The sequence below is a fragment of the Ceratotherium simum genome, chromosome 34, assembly GCF_057802395.1.
Source record: "Ceratotherium simum simum isolate JZ-2026a chromosome 34, ASM5780239v1, whole genome shotgun sequence".
Classification (NCBI taxonomy): Eukaryota; Metazoa; Chordata; class Mammalia; order Perissodactyla; family Rhinocerotidae; genus Ceratotherium; species Ceratotherium simum.
In genome coordinates, this window is record NC_141933.1 from 10,463,437 (window position 1) to 10,476,657 (window position 13,221).

The 13,221-nt window shown below is 51.7% G+C and overlaps 3 protein-coding genes and 1 non-coding gene across 6 annotated transcripts; 2 read left to right on the forward strand and 2 right to left on the reverse strand.

Annotated features, from left to right (window-relative positions):
- Positions 1-38: 38 nt before the first annotated feature.
- CSKMT (citrate synthase lysine methyltransferase) lies at positions 39-1,474 on the reverse strand. 3 transcript variants are annotated; one of them, XM_087422778.1, is made up of 3 exons: positions 1,457-1,474; positions 880-1,170; positions 39-711 (listed from the first exon to the last, which is right to left on the reverse strand). In XM_087422778.1, the coding sequence occupies exons 2-3, from the start codon at positions 944-946 to the stop codon at positions 56-58; spliced, it is 723 nt and encodes a 240-aa protein (XP_087278904.1). In that variant the 5' UTR covers positions 947-1,170; positions 1,457-1,474; the 3' UTR covers positions 39-55. The 3 variants fall into 3 exon arrangements, with proteins under 3 accessions (XP_087278904.1, XP_087278903.1, XP_004437543.2); XM_087422777.1 differs by lacking the exon at positions 1,457-1,474 and having other exon boundaries at positions 880-980; positions 1,077-1,446; XM_004437486.3 differs by lacking the exon at positions 1,457-1,474 and having other exon boundaries at positions 880-1,446.
- On the reverse strand, positions 1,247-1,395 carry LOC147912554 (small nucleolar RNA SNORA57). Its single transcript, XR_015549811.1, has one exon. It is a non-coding gene; the product is annotated as a small nucleolar RNA SNORA57 (small nucleolar RNA).
- Positions 1,475-1,588: 114 nt separating the features above from the next.
- C34H11orf98 (chromosome 34 C11orf98 homolog) lies at positions 1,589-3,942 on the forward strand. The gene is made up of 4 exons (XM_014792925.2): positions 1,589-1,660; positions 1,813-1,937; positions 3,436-3,533; positions 3,617-3,942. Exons 1-4 carry the CDS (start codon positions 1,622-1,624, stop codon positions 3,724-3,726), a joined length of 372 nt encoding a protein of 123 aa, XP_014648411.1. The 5' UTR covers positions 1,589-1,621; the 3' UTR covers positions 3,727-3,942.
- Positions 3,943-5,164: 1,222 nt separating this feature from the next.
- On the forward strand, positions 5,165-13,189 carry INTS5 (integrator complex subunit 5). The gene is made up of 2 exons (XM_004437485.3): positions 5,165-8,467; positions 9,837-13,189. The coding sequence occupies exons 1-2, from the start codon at positions 8,334-8,336 to the stop codon at positions 12,814-12,816; spliced, it is 3,114 nt and encodes a 1,037-aa protein (XP_004437542.2). The 5' UTR covers positions 5,165-8,333; the 3' UTR covers positions 12,817-13,189.
- The last annotated feature ends 32 nt before the right edge of the window (positions 13,190-13,221 follow it).

The following is a 13,221-nucleotide window of genomic DNA, read 5'->3' on the forward strand; positions in this document are numbered from 1 at the left end:
CTCTCCACCTCTCTCCTCACCCAACAGAAACACTAAGGTCAGGACTAAAAGGTCTTTAATCAGAGCCTTGAACCAAGTAAGCAAAGTAGGTGATGCCCCTGAAAGGACCTAGCTCCTGCACAGTCACAGTCCAGCCTTGGGACCCTTGCTCCAGACAGGGCAGCCGCACATCAGGGTCCTCATCTGAGAACTGAATCAGTGTCCCCTGGGGGCTTAGGACCCTCAGGCATTCTGACAGCAGCTGGTAAGCCCCAGGCAGACCACCCCTGGCAACAGCATCCCAGGTGCCCTTGTCTAGCACTAGCTGGAAGGACCCTGAGGAAGCCACTGGCTCCAGGTTCTGGGCATCAGCCTGCATGAAGTGGAGGTGGGAGGCAGGGTGTCCAGGGCACAGGGGTTTTTGGCCCTGGCCACCTTCCAGGAGGCTGTTCATGTGGGCCACAGCCACAGGAGAGAAGTCTACCCCCAGCACATCCACGGGGTGCGGGCATTTGGTGTAGAGGCCTGTACACAGGCTTGAGGTGCCACAGCCCACGTCCAACACCCGCAGTGGACAGGTAGCCTGTGCCTCCTGCAGCAGCGGCAGTAGGAGCCCCTGGGCTTCGTCGTATCCAAAGAACCAGTCGAAGGTGGGGACGCTGCCCACACGGGGCTGGGCATGGACCTTATCCCAGAGGCAGCGGTCCGCCAGGCAGCTACCAGCCAGGGAGCCTGTGGACACGAGCGAAGGACAAGTGTCACCCAGCGCCCGAGTTCTCTCAAACCGCTGCAAAAAATGGTGCAATGTACCCTGGGGTTTTAAGGGCCACATTTTCAGGGACTAGACTCCCGACTCACGAAGAACCCACCTTGCCCGCCCACTCTGTCCACCTTCCCTACCCGCCAAGGCGCGGCGCGCCCCCGCCGCTAGGGTCGCCACGTGGAAGGTTCGGCGCAGCGCCGCCATCTGGAGGTGCCGGCAACGTCGGCCAGAGAACGTTCTGCGAAATGTCGAAGATTTGCAAAATCGGCTTTGCGGAATCACGCATATAGCCTCCCTAACTCTGCCAGTCGGAGAAACGAACGGGGACACACACCCACTCCGGTACGAATGGCCTTTATTGGTTGCAACGGAAAGTGGAAGAGAGGAGGGGATACGCCAGCTCCGGCTCCTATGGCGGCTCCATAGACCTGAAATCAAAGGAGAAGGCGTGAGCACCCCGGGGAAGCGCCGCTGCGCCTCGATGCTGCCCTGCTCCTTGGAGCCCGGTGTCCCGGCGCTTGAGGATAGAACCGGCGGACTGGAAGCCGCCGGCACCGAAGACATGACGCCGAGGGGGCCGGAGCCCTTTCCCTCTGCCTCCGTACATTACGGGGACCGGGACCGCACGCCCGATCTCCGCCAAGAAAAGGAGGGTCCCCAGGCCCGGCCCGGAACCCCTTCCCCGCGTCGGTGGCCCGCAGAACCCCCACTTACTGGGTCGCCGCTGTCGGAAAGGAGTGCAACCCGGAGGAGCTCCTTTATATAGCCAAGGCCCCGCCCCCGAGCTGCGATTGGCTTGCGGAGGGCTGAGGGGCGGGGCCCACACGGACCCTGCTCCTAGCGGAAACTTGGACCCGGAACCGGCATCGCGGCGCAGCCATGGGCGCTCCCGGGGGAAGGATCAACCGGCCCCGAACGGTGACTGTGTGGGAGCCCCGACTCTGTTTCCCAAGCGCCCTAGAGCCCTCTCGTCTCGCCCGAGATGAGCTCGATGGGCCAGAGTCGCCTGTGCGGGAGTCCTGGGTCGCGGTGCGCGGCCTCCGTCTGATTAGCATCTTCCTCCCTCTCAGGAGCTGAAGAAGAAGCTGTTCAAGCGGCGGCGGGTGTTGAGCAGGGAGCGGCGACTGAAGCACCGGGTGGTCGGGGCTGTGATAGACGAAGGGCTGATCACGCGGCACCACCTCAAGAAGCGGGCGTGAGTGCTAGACCTTCTTCCCCTTGATCCTCCCCACCGAGTCTCCTTCCCTCCTCCCTGCCGAGCTCCCGAGCAGCTAACGTCTCTCTGCTTTCCATGTGCACTCACGCTTCTGCAAGCGACGTTTGTCGGCTGTTTGTGCCTAAACTCTGCTAGCCTCTCACGATACCGGTAGCTCACAACCTTTCTTTGGGTCTTCGACCCCATTGAGAATCTAAGGGGAGCTATCGACTCCCCCACCTCCCCAAGTAACGTCGTACATTCACATAGGTTATTATAACTAAATATAAATGCGCACACGTAAATGTGCGAACAACTCGATGAATTTTCACAAAGGCACATGTGGGATTTTGCATGTAAGTTTCAAGGCCCCCTGAGTCTTGGGGAAGAGTTCCCATCCTTTAATTAACTTCTTGATTATAAATATTTACAGAGTTTTATGGTACAATAAGAAATATACTCGGTCTTTGTCCCTGGTTCTTGGCACACAGCTTCTAAAACCGTTGGAATTTCTTCAGTGATTGGAGTGTCTTATTTCATAAGGAGCCCCTTTTGATCACACCTAAGTTTATGCTAATGAGTGACTTAGGGTGGGACTGATCCCCAGAAAGATCAAGTGATTAGAGGATTGGAGATTTAAGCCCCACCCACCGACCTCTGGGAAGGGTGGGGGTGCTGGAGATTCAGCTCTGTAAAAACTGTTGAACAAGGGAGATTTGGTGAGCTTCCTGGTTGGTGAACAGGTGGAGGTGTTGAAAGGTTGCCTCACCTGGGAAGGGCATGGAAACTCCTGGCCCCTTCCTGGTACCTTGCCCTAGGCATCTCTTCCATCTGGCTATTCCTAGGTTGTATCCTTTTATAATAAATCAGTAAATGCAAGTAAATGTTTCCCTGAGTTCTGTAGCTGTTCTAGCAAATTATCAAGTCTGAGAAGGGGATCATGAGGACCCTGAGTTATAGCTGGTCAATCAGAAGTACAGGTGACAACCTGGACATGTGATTGGTGTCTGAAGTGGGGGAAGCCTTGTGAGACTGAGCCCTTAAACTGTGGCATCTGATGCTATCTCCAGGTAGATGGGGTCAGACTTGAGTAAAATTTGTAGGACACTCAGTTCATGTCCACTGAGAATTGGAGAATTGCTTATTGTGGGAAATACCCACATTTGATGTCAGAATTATCGAGAATAGAAGAGAAAAAGAGTTTTCTCTTACAAGTTTCTACTGTATACTAAATTTTAACATTTAATGTTAAGTACTTTAGGTATGTGTTGAGATCAGTATTATGTAAATACTATGTTAATATATTAAATATTATTATGTAAATATTATGTATGTTAGTGTCTACGTATTGGAGAGATTTAACTCACTACCTTAGAGCCCAGGTTTTCAAACAGTTCTTTGACTTGGATCCAAAGGCCTTGTCAATAGCCAGAACTGCTTGTGTGGCCTATGTTGATTCAGGTTAACCTGGATATCTATGGTTCTACCAACCCTACAGGTCCAGTGCACGTGCCAACATTACTCTGTCTGGGAAGAAGCGCAGAAAACTCCTCCAGCAGATCCGGCTTGCCCAGAAAGAGAAAGCAGCCATGGAAGGTGAGGCTGGGGCACAGAGGTGGGGTGAGGGGACAGCCTGGATCATTTGGGGTCTTTAATGCTTCCTCTTTTCCTTTGCTCAGTGGAAGCCCTCCCAAAGCCAGCCAGGACTGGTGAACTACAGTCCAAATCGAAAAAGAAGACAAAAGCCCCCCAGGATGTAGACATGGAGGACCTTGAAGATAAGAGCTAAATCTCTCACTTCTTCCACCAGAAGATTCTCAGCTGGAGCCAGGAGGACTCAGTGGTTCTTTCAGAGGACTGCAGTGCTCCTTTTTGCTCTCTCAGATTCCTCTTCCATAATGGCCTAGTGACTTACCCTGGAGGGATGTGTTGAAAGGAAGAGGATGGAGAGGAGGCTCTTTAGCAATCAACCCAGCCTGTAATAAAGCCCTAGAGTTCTCACTGAGATGTGTGTGATTAAATGTAGGAACGGGGGTGGACCCCATGAAAAGGGGTCTGTGAGTATAGAAACAAGACAATTGGGAAACAGGACCCTCAGAGCTTACTTGAGCAAAGGCAACAAGAAGCCAGCCTGGGGCTGGCCCCGTGGCCTAGTAGTTAAGTTCTGTGCATATCACTTTGGCGGCCCAGGTTCGGTTCCTGGGCGTGGGCCTACACCACTCATTGGCAGCCATGCTGTGGCGGCAACCCACATACAAAATAGAGGAAGATGGGCAATAGATGTTAGCCTAGGGCGAATCTTCCTCAGCACAAAGAAAAAAAGAAGCCAGCCTATGTGATGACCCTGTCTCCCTAGTGAGTGACACTCCAACTTTCCATTTTTGACAAAAACATAGGTTATTGTAGAGATAGCAGAGGAGGTAAGGGTCCTGATACCAACCCTGCCACTGCCTCTGTGTGACCAGGGTGGGCAAGTCACTACATTATATTTGTCTCTATGTTCTTTGCTGGATTATATTTTTAATACAGTGAAGATCAAACATTATTTTTCCCTTTTAACATTCAGAAATTCTGTTTGTTGGAAGCCAGGTCTGGGTGTTTAATTAAAATGAAAAGCTGCCTGTGTGGAGGTGTGTTCGACAGGGGAAATCATATTCTGCCTGCCCTATTTAATCAGGACAGGCTTCCTGGAAGGGGAAGGCTTTGGGCCCAGTGTTGCAGCCCCTTCCCCAACTTTATGTTTTGAACAATTTCAAACCTTCAATAAAGTTAAGAGATTAGAACAATGAACCCTCCTATGTGCACTCTACCTAGATTTATCAATTTTAACATTTTGCTACACTTGTTTTATTTCTACACACTTGCAAATGTGCATGTGTGTGAGTATGTATCTTTGTTGTCTTTGCTGACTCATTTGAAAGTCAATTGCAGATGAGATTTTATCCCCAAGGACATCCTTCTATAGTCAAAATACTATTATCACACCTAAGACGTTTAACATTGGTGAAATAGCTAATATTCCGTTTTTCATGTTCAAATTTCCTCAGTTGTTCCACTATTATTCTTTTTTTTTTTTTTTTTTTTAAGATTTTATTTATTCATTTTTTTCCCCCCAAAGCCCCAGCAGATAGTTGTATGTCATAGGTTCACATCCTTCTAGTTGTTGTACATGGGACTCGGCCTCGCGCTGGACGGAGAAGTGGTGCCTTGGGGCGCGCCCGGGATCCGAACCCGGGCCGCCAGCATCAGAGCGCGTGCACTTAACCGCTAAGCCACGGAGCCGGCCCGACTATTATTCTTTATAGTTATTTTTTCCCCTCAATGTGGGGGCCAAACAAGGATCACATATTACATTTAATTGTCATATCTCTTTAGTCTCCTTCAGTCCAGAATAGGACCCTTACCTTGTCTTAGATAACTTGATGTTTTTGAAGAGTCCAGCCTAATCTTATTTATTTAAGATTATCCTACAACCTGGGTTTGTCTGACTGTTTCCATATGTTTCCTCATAATTAGATTTAGGTTAAGCATTTGTTGGGGAAAAATTCTATGCAGATGATACTGTGTACTTCCCATTGCTTACGTCAGGAAGTATGGAATATCACTTTGTCTCATTGTTGGTGATTCCAAGTGTAGAAACTTGGTTAAGTGGGTGTCATATTTCTCCACTGTTAAGGTATCCTTTCCTTTTGTAATTAATGAGTAATCTATGAAGTGATACTTTAAGACTGTATGAATACCCTATTCCTCAAAGATCTTACACCCAACGGTTTTAGCATCCATGATGGTCTTTTTGTGTGTGTGTGAGGAAGATCAGCCCTAAGCTAACATCTAATGCCCATCATCTTTTGGCCAAGGGAGATTGGCCCTGGGCTACCATCTGTGCCCATCTTCCTCTACTTTATATGAGGCGCTGCCACAGCATGGCTTGACAAATGGTGTGTCGGGTTCTGCACCTACGAACCCTTGGGCCGCCGCAGCGGAGCGCACTCTTAACCACTACGCCACCGGGCTGGCCCCCGTGATGATCTTTACCTGAATTAGTTATTACTGCAAAATGGTGATTTTTCTAATTCTATCATTGATTCATTTTATTCATTTGACATAGTCTGTAAAGAAAACCCCTCCCTCCTTTTTTTAGTATCACTAAGGATTTAGATTGTTTTTCAGTGTGTTATAATCCATTACTGTCGCTTTTTCATGCTCAAAATCATACCACGTTTGGCCAGCAGGAGCCTTTTCAAGGTGGTCCCTGTGACCTTTTGACATAAAACCATCAGTATTTGAACATTTCTTTGCTTCTGGCACAATGATATGTTCCAGGCTCACCTGTGACTTCCCCTGGCCTAAAACTTGGAATTGGCCATTTTTCCAGGGAAGCAACATATGTCCAGTTTTGAACACAGAAAGGGCATGTACTTGTTTGAAATGGAACTGTATGCATATGCAGTATGGAGAGAGAGGAGGAAACAGTAGGGAGAAGGAAAGACATTTTCGACATTTTGGTATACCCATCCTTCATAATTTTTTTCTTACCCCCCTGCCTGTCCCTCCCACCCCCCAGTGCCTAAGGCAGGAAGGAGTTGGATGTTTTCAAAAAAGAAGAGTTTCTGTATCTGGCATCATGCTAAGTCCTTAACATAAATGATCTCAAGTGATCTTTGCCAAAAATCTGTGAGATACAAGACATCATGACCATTTTACGGATGAGGAAATGGGCTCCAAACAGCTGGGTCACTTGCACAGGGTTACGTAGCTAGCAAATAGCAGACATGAATCCATGTCTGTTCAACTCCAAAACGAGCACCCTTAGATCGTGAATCCCTTAAGGGCAAGGACCACATAATAGTCTCATAGCTAGAAGAAATTATCTGGTTCAAAAGCCTCCTTTTACAGATCAAAAGTTGAAGCCCAGAGAAGGGAAGTGGTGGATCCAAGTTTGAGGCAGAGCTAGGAGCAGACATTGTCTCACATTTACTGTTCTAGAACAGTTTTTGCTAGTAGGTAATATACACACTTTGTAAGTGATTGAACTTGTAAAATTTTTTTTTTAAAGTACTTTCTTTTTTTTTTTATATTTTATATTTTATTTTTATTTATTTTTCCCCCAAAGCCTCAGTAGATAGTTGTATGTCATAGCTGAACATCCTTATAGTTGCTGTACGTGGGACGCGGCCTCAGCATGGCCAGAGAAGCGGTGCAACGGTGCGCGCCCGGTCCGAACCCCAGGCTGCCAGTAACAGAGCGCGAGCACTTAACCGCTAAGCCACGGGCCGGCCCTGAACTTGTAAAATTTAAAAACAAATAAAGAACTATAGCCGTCCAGCTTTTAAAACACAATCACTTCAAAAGTATCTCTAGGACCCACCATCTGGTGTTAAAATAACTCACACTTCCACGGAGAGCAGTAAGCCCTCTGGTTAATACAGGCCTCAGAACCTACTTCCCTTTCATTCATTCAACCAACATGTTTATTAAGAACCTACTACTCTTGTCCAAGAGTTTATTTTCTGGAGTTCATTTAACAAATATAATTAAAAATAGCTAATGTTTACGTAGTGCTCACTTACTGTTGCAGGCACTAAGTGTTATACAGTGAACAGATTATCTGGTTTCAATTTTCATAACAACCCTGTGAGGTAGTTGTTCCATGACCGACCATCCTCATTTCCATTTCAAACAAGCATAGAGAGGTTGGGTAATATACACAGCCAGTAAGTGGAATAGCTGGAACATGATCTACATAGACTGCCTAGAGTGGGGGCTCTGGAACAGGTGTAGTAGCTCCGCATATAGTTACCAAGGTCCTTCCCTGCAGGTGTGGGATGTGAGGTAGACTGAGGTCCCTGCGCTGGGAGGCTGGGGAGAGAGAAAAGTCTAAACAATGGAGACTCTAGAAGGATGCTAGTGCCCACCAACGACTGGGAGGCCACCTCCAGCCCAGCCAGCCCAATTTATGTCAGGCTTCCTCTCCCTCCCTCTCTTTCCTTTTCTTCTCTTCATCTTTTACGAATTTTCTCTTTTTTTCCCGTCTCTTTTTCGCTTTCCCCCTTCCTTTCTCTCCTTTAACTGCTTTTTACATTGTCACTGTTACTTGATTCAAATGTTTCCTAGTGCTTCATTTTTTAAAACCTCGTGAATTGAACATTTTGTAATGTTGGCTTTAGGAAAAATAGTTAAATCTGTCAATGGCCGCAGCTAGCTTTAGTCTGTATGTCAAGGGTCCTTTGGAGGAAAAAAAAAAGGTTGCGTTGAGCGCGGGTCGGGCTCCCGCTGTCATCGTCCCGCAGTCCTCGACACGAGGCGGAACCAACGTGTGAGGGTGGTAGACGTTGCCGGACTGGTTTTCCTGAGAGGCCTTGGCGCTGGTTCCTTTCGCGTTTGCCGTCAGCGCGCATGCGCTGCCTGCGCTCCGCCGCTCCCGCCTCGGGCTCGGGCTCGGGCTCCGGGATGTCCGCGTTGTGCGACCCTCCCGGGGCCCCAGGGCCTCCCGGGCCTGCCCCGGCCACCCACGGTCCCGCGCCGCTCAGGTAGTCAGAGCCCCTGGCATCTTCTCGCACCGCGCGGTCCCGCGCCGATCCCCAGCCTTCTCGGCAGAAACCCGGATCCTACCTCGAGAGCTCGCTTCAGGGTTCTCAGAGGTTCCTGGTTGGGTCTTCCCAGAACTCAGGGACCTCACGAAAACTCTGGGCTCCAGTGCCCGCACTCCCAAGATCTCGGGACTGCCTCCCTCTAAACCCCAAGGCCTAGTTACCCCAGGTCCCAGCCTTCTTGTCCCAAGAGTTGGGGATATCAGAACTCTTGGGAACCCAGCTGCCCTGCCCCTTTTAGACCCGAGGGCACCCGGGGTCCCCTAACTTCATGGAGACTCCCTGGGAACCCAGGCCCAGAAACCCAGAGATTGCTTCCTTCTAGCCTTTCCCTTGCCCTCCAACGGAGACACTCCCCTCACTTTAGGGTGGTTTGTTTTTTTTTTGGAAGAACCAGAGGAATGGCACAGTCAGAACCCTATCAGCCCCTAGAGGATGCCGTCTGTGGCAGAAAAGGCAGTAAGAGGAAGAGGATTTTGCCTCTTCCTGTAACACTGGCTTCTGAACCTCTAAGACTGAACCCATATGTTTCGGGGGGGAAGGGTTGAAAGGCTTGTCTTGTCTGTGCTCTGGGACACCCTGATTCCTAGGCACACTGAGTGTGCTGGAAAGGTGGTGGTTGTTGATGTGGTGGAGTCCAAGTGGTGGGTGGTGAGGATGCTTGCAGAATATGGGAAGAAACAGGTACTGGGAGGAAGAGTCCTTAATAAGGGCAAGCTTGCACTTAGGATCTTCTTTCCATTAAGAGCAAAATCCAGGGTGCTTGTGTTGGGTGTGTGTGTGTGAAGGGAATGCAGTAAAGCTGGAAAGGTGTTTTTAAAGCAGATGTTATAGGAACAAAAAATATACTTACTCAACAAACATTTATTGAGTGTTTCCCATATACCAGGCACCTCAATAGAAGGGGTTCAGTGTTGAAGAGCACAGAAATGTTTGCTACCCTCTTGGAGCTTATAGTCTGATTACTTAACCTTGCTTCGTTATCTGTACATTGGGATCATAATAGTACCTACCTTACTGAACTGTTGTTGGATTGAAATATTACATGTAAAGTACTTAAAAGAGTACCTGACATTCTGAGTTATCTAATATAGATATTATTGTTACTGTTGAAAGGAAAATAGCTAGCATTTATTGAGTGATTAGTGTGAAATAGATATGGTGCTTAAGTGTTTTATGAATATCATGTTATGAAGGAGGTACAGTCATTCCTATTTTCCTTAGAAAGAAACTGAAGCTCAAAGAGGGAATGTAACTTGCGCAACATCTCCCAACACTCTAAGTCTGTGCTTCTCTTGCTTCCTTACAGTGCTCAGGAGCTGTCCCAGGAAATCAAGGCTTTTCTGACTGGCGTAGACCCTATTCTGGGCCACCAACTCTCGGCCCGGGAACATGCTCGCTGTGGTCTTCTCCTGCTACGCTCTCTGCCACCTGCTCGGGCTGCCGTGCTTGACCACTTGCGAGGCGTCTTTGATGAGAGTGTCCGGGCCCACCTGGCTGCCTTGGATGAAAGCCCTGTGGCTGGCCCACCTCACCTCCGTCCACCCCCACCCTCCCATGTCCCTGCTGGGGGACCTGGTCTAGAAGATGTGGTGCAGGAAGTGCAGCAGGTTCTGTCTGAGTTCATCCGGGCCAACCCAAAGGCCTGGGCTCCTGTGATTAGTGCGTGGTCCATAGACCTCATGGGGCAACTGAGCAGCACATACTCGGGCCAGCACCAGCGTGTGCCCCACGCCACTGGCTCTCTCAACGAATTGCTGCAGCTGTGGATGGGCTGTCGAGCCACACGCACATTAATGGACATCTACGTTCAGTGCCTCTCAGCTCTCATTGGTAGTTGCCCAGATGCCTGTGTGGATGCCTTGCTGGATACCTCTGTCCAGCATTCCCCACACTTTGACTGGGTTGTGGCCCATATTGGCTCCTCTTTTCCTGGCACCATCATCTCCCGAGTTCTCTCCTGTGGCCTTAAGGACTTCTGTGTTCATGGTGGGGCTGGAGGTGGAGCTGGTGGCAGTGGTGGAAGCTCTTCTCAGACCTCCTCTACAGACCCCTTCCCTGTATCTCCTGCTATCCCTGGGGAGAAGCGGGTGCCCAAGATTGCCTCAGTTGTGGGCATCCTAGGACACCTGGCCTCCCGCCACGGAGACAGCATCCGACGGGAGCTCCTGCGAATGTTCCATGATAGCCTGGCAGGGGGCACTGGGGGCCGGAGTGGGGACCCCTCGCTCCAGGCCACAGTTCCCTTCCTGCTGCAGTTGGCGGTCATGTCACCAGCTCTGCTGGGCACAGTCTCTGGAGAGCTGGTGGATTGCCTTAAGCCCCCAGCTGTGCTGAGCCAGCTGCAGCAACACCTGCAGGGGTTCCCCCGAGAGGAGCTGGACAACATGCTGAACCTGGCTGTGCACCTGGTGAGCCAGGCCTCTGGGGCAGGTGCCTACCGCCTCTTGCAGTTCCTGGTGGACACAGCCATGCCTGCCTCAGTCATTACCACCCAGGGCCTGGCTGTGCCAGACACCGTGCGTGAAGCCTGTGACCGACTGATCCAGCTGCTGCTGCTGCACCTGCAAAAACTGGTTCATCACCGGGGTGGGTCTCCTGGGGAAGGGGTGCTGGGCCCACCCCCTCCCCCCCGCCCTGTGCCCTTTCTAGATGCGCTAAGAAACCATGTTGGAGAGCTGTGTGGAGAGACATTACGATTGGAACGGAAGCGCTTCCTCTGGCAACACCAGCTCCTGGGCCTGCTCTCTGTCTATACCCGGCCTAGCTGTGGACCTGAGGCCTTGGGCCATCTCCTGAGCCGGGCCCGAAGCCCTGAAGAGTTGAGTCTGGCCACCCAGTTATATGCAGGGCTAGCGGTCAGTCTCTCTGGCCTCCTGCCCCTGGCCTTCCGAAGCTGTCTGGCTCGGGTGCATGCAGGGACTTTGCAGCCTCCCTTCACAGCCCGGTTCCTACGGAACTTGACACTGCTAGTGGGTTGGGAACAGCAAGGCGGTGAGGGCCCTGCAGCCCTAGGGGCCCGGTTTGGGGAGTCTGCCTCAGCCCATCTGTCTGACTTGGCTCCTCTCCTGCTACATCCTGAGGAGGAAGTAGCTGAAGCTGCTGCCTCCCTTCTGGCCATTTGTCCCTTTCCTCCAGAAGCCCTGTCCCCCTCCCAACTCCTGGGACTGGTGAGAGCTGGAGTGCATCGCTTCTTTGCCTCTCTGAGGCTGCATGGCCCCCCAGGCGTGGCTTCGGCCTCCCAGCTTCTTACCCGCCTCTCTCAGACCTCCCCGGCTGGGCTCAAGGCTGTCCTGCAGCTGCTAGTAGAGGGAGCCTTACATCGGGGCAACACAGAACTGTTTGGAGGGGAAGTGGATGGGGACAACGAGACTCTTTCAGTTGTGTCTGCTCCTTTGGCTTCTGCTTCCTTGTTGGACACAAACCGGCGGCACACTGCAGCTGTCCCAGGTCCTGGAGGGATTTGGTCTGTTTTCCACGCTGGAGTCATCGGCCATGGCCTAAAGCCACCCAAGTTTGTCCAGTCACGCAATCAGCAGGAAGTAATCTATAACTCCCAGAGCCTCCTCAGCCTCCTGGTGCACTGCTGCAGTGCCCTTGGGGGCACTGAATGTGGGGGAAGCTGGGCGGCTCCCACCCTGAGCCCGGAGGCAGCCAAAGCAGTGGCAGTGACCTTGGTGGAGAGTGTGTGTCCTGATGCTGCTGGGGCTGAACTAGCCTGGCCCCCTGAGGAGCACGCCCGAGCCACCGTGGAGCGGGATCTCCGCATTGGCCGGCGCTTCCGGGAACAGCCCCTGCTCTTTGAGCTGTTAAAGCTGGTAGCAGCTGCTCCTCCAGCCCTGTGCTACTGCTCCGTGCTGCTGCGGGGGCTGCTGGCCGCCCTCTTGGGCCATTGGGAAGCCTCTCGCCACCCTGACACAACCCACTCCCCCTGGCACCTGGAGGCATCCTGCACTCTGGTGGCTGTCATGGCTGAGGGAAGCCTCCTGCCACCAGCCCTGGGTAATATGCACGAGGTATTTAGCCAATTGGCACCTTTTGAAGTGCGTCTGCTGCTGCTCAGTGTCTGGGGATTTCTCCGGGAGCATGGGCCCTTGCCCCAGAAGTTCATCTTCCAGTCAGAGCGCGGCCGCTTCATCCGGGACTTCTCCAGGGAGGGTGGGGGTGAGGGTGGACCCCATCTGGTTGTGCTTCACAGCGTCCTCCACCGCAACATTGACCGCCTGGGTCTTTTCTCTGGCCGTTTCCAGGCACCTTCACCGTCCGCTCTCCTCCGGCAGGGGACATAGCCTTTTCCATGCTCCGGAAGCCCAAGGAGGGTGAGCAATGAGAGAGGCCCAGCGGCCCCCAGTGAAAAGGGGGCTAAGGTGTTGCAGAAAGGTGGAGGTTTCTCTTCTAAGACCTTGGCCTAAAGAGCGCTGTCACTTTTTTCATCCCCCACCTTTTTTTCTAAATAAAATTCGCCGAGTTGAGAAAAACAGAGTCCAGTGCCTCTGTCTGATGCTTAGAGTGGGCACAGTCGGACAGCTCCTGGCTCTAGAGAAGCCCGCCCCGTCCTCGAGCCGCGCCCCTGGCTCCGCCCCGCTCCGAGTATTTATAGGGCGCGCTCCGCCAATGGGACCGCCGCCCGGCCGCTCCCGGGCCAGGCCAATCAGAAGGCCGGAAGGGGCGGGCGCTAAGATACGTGGCTCAAC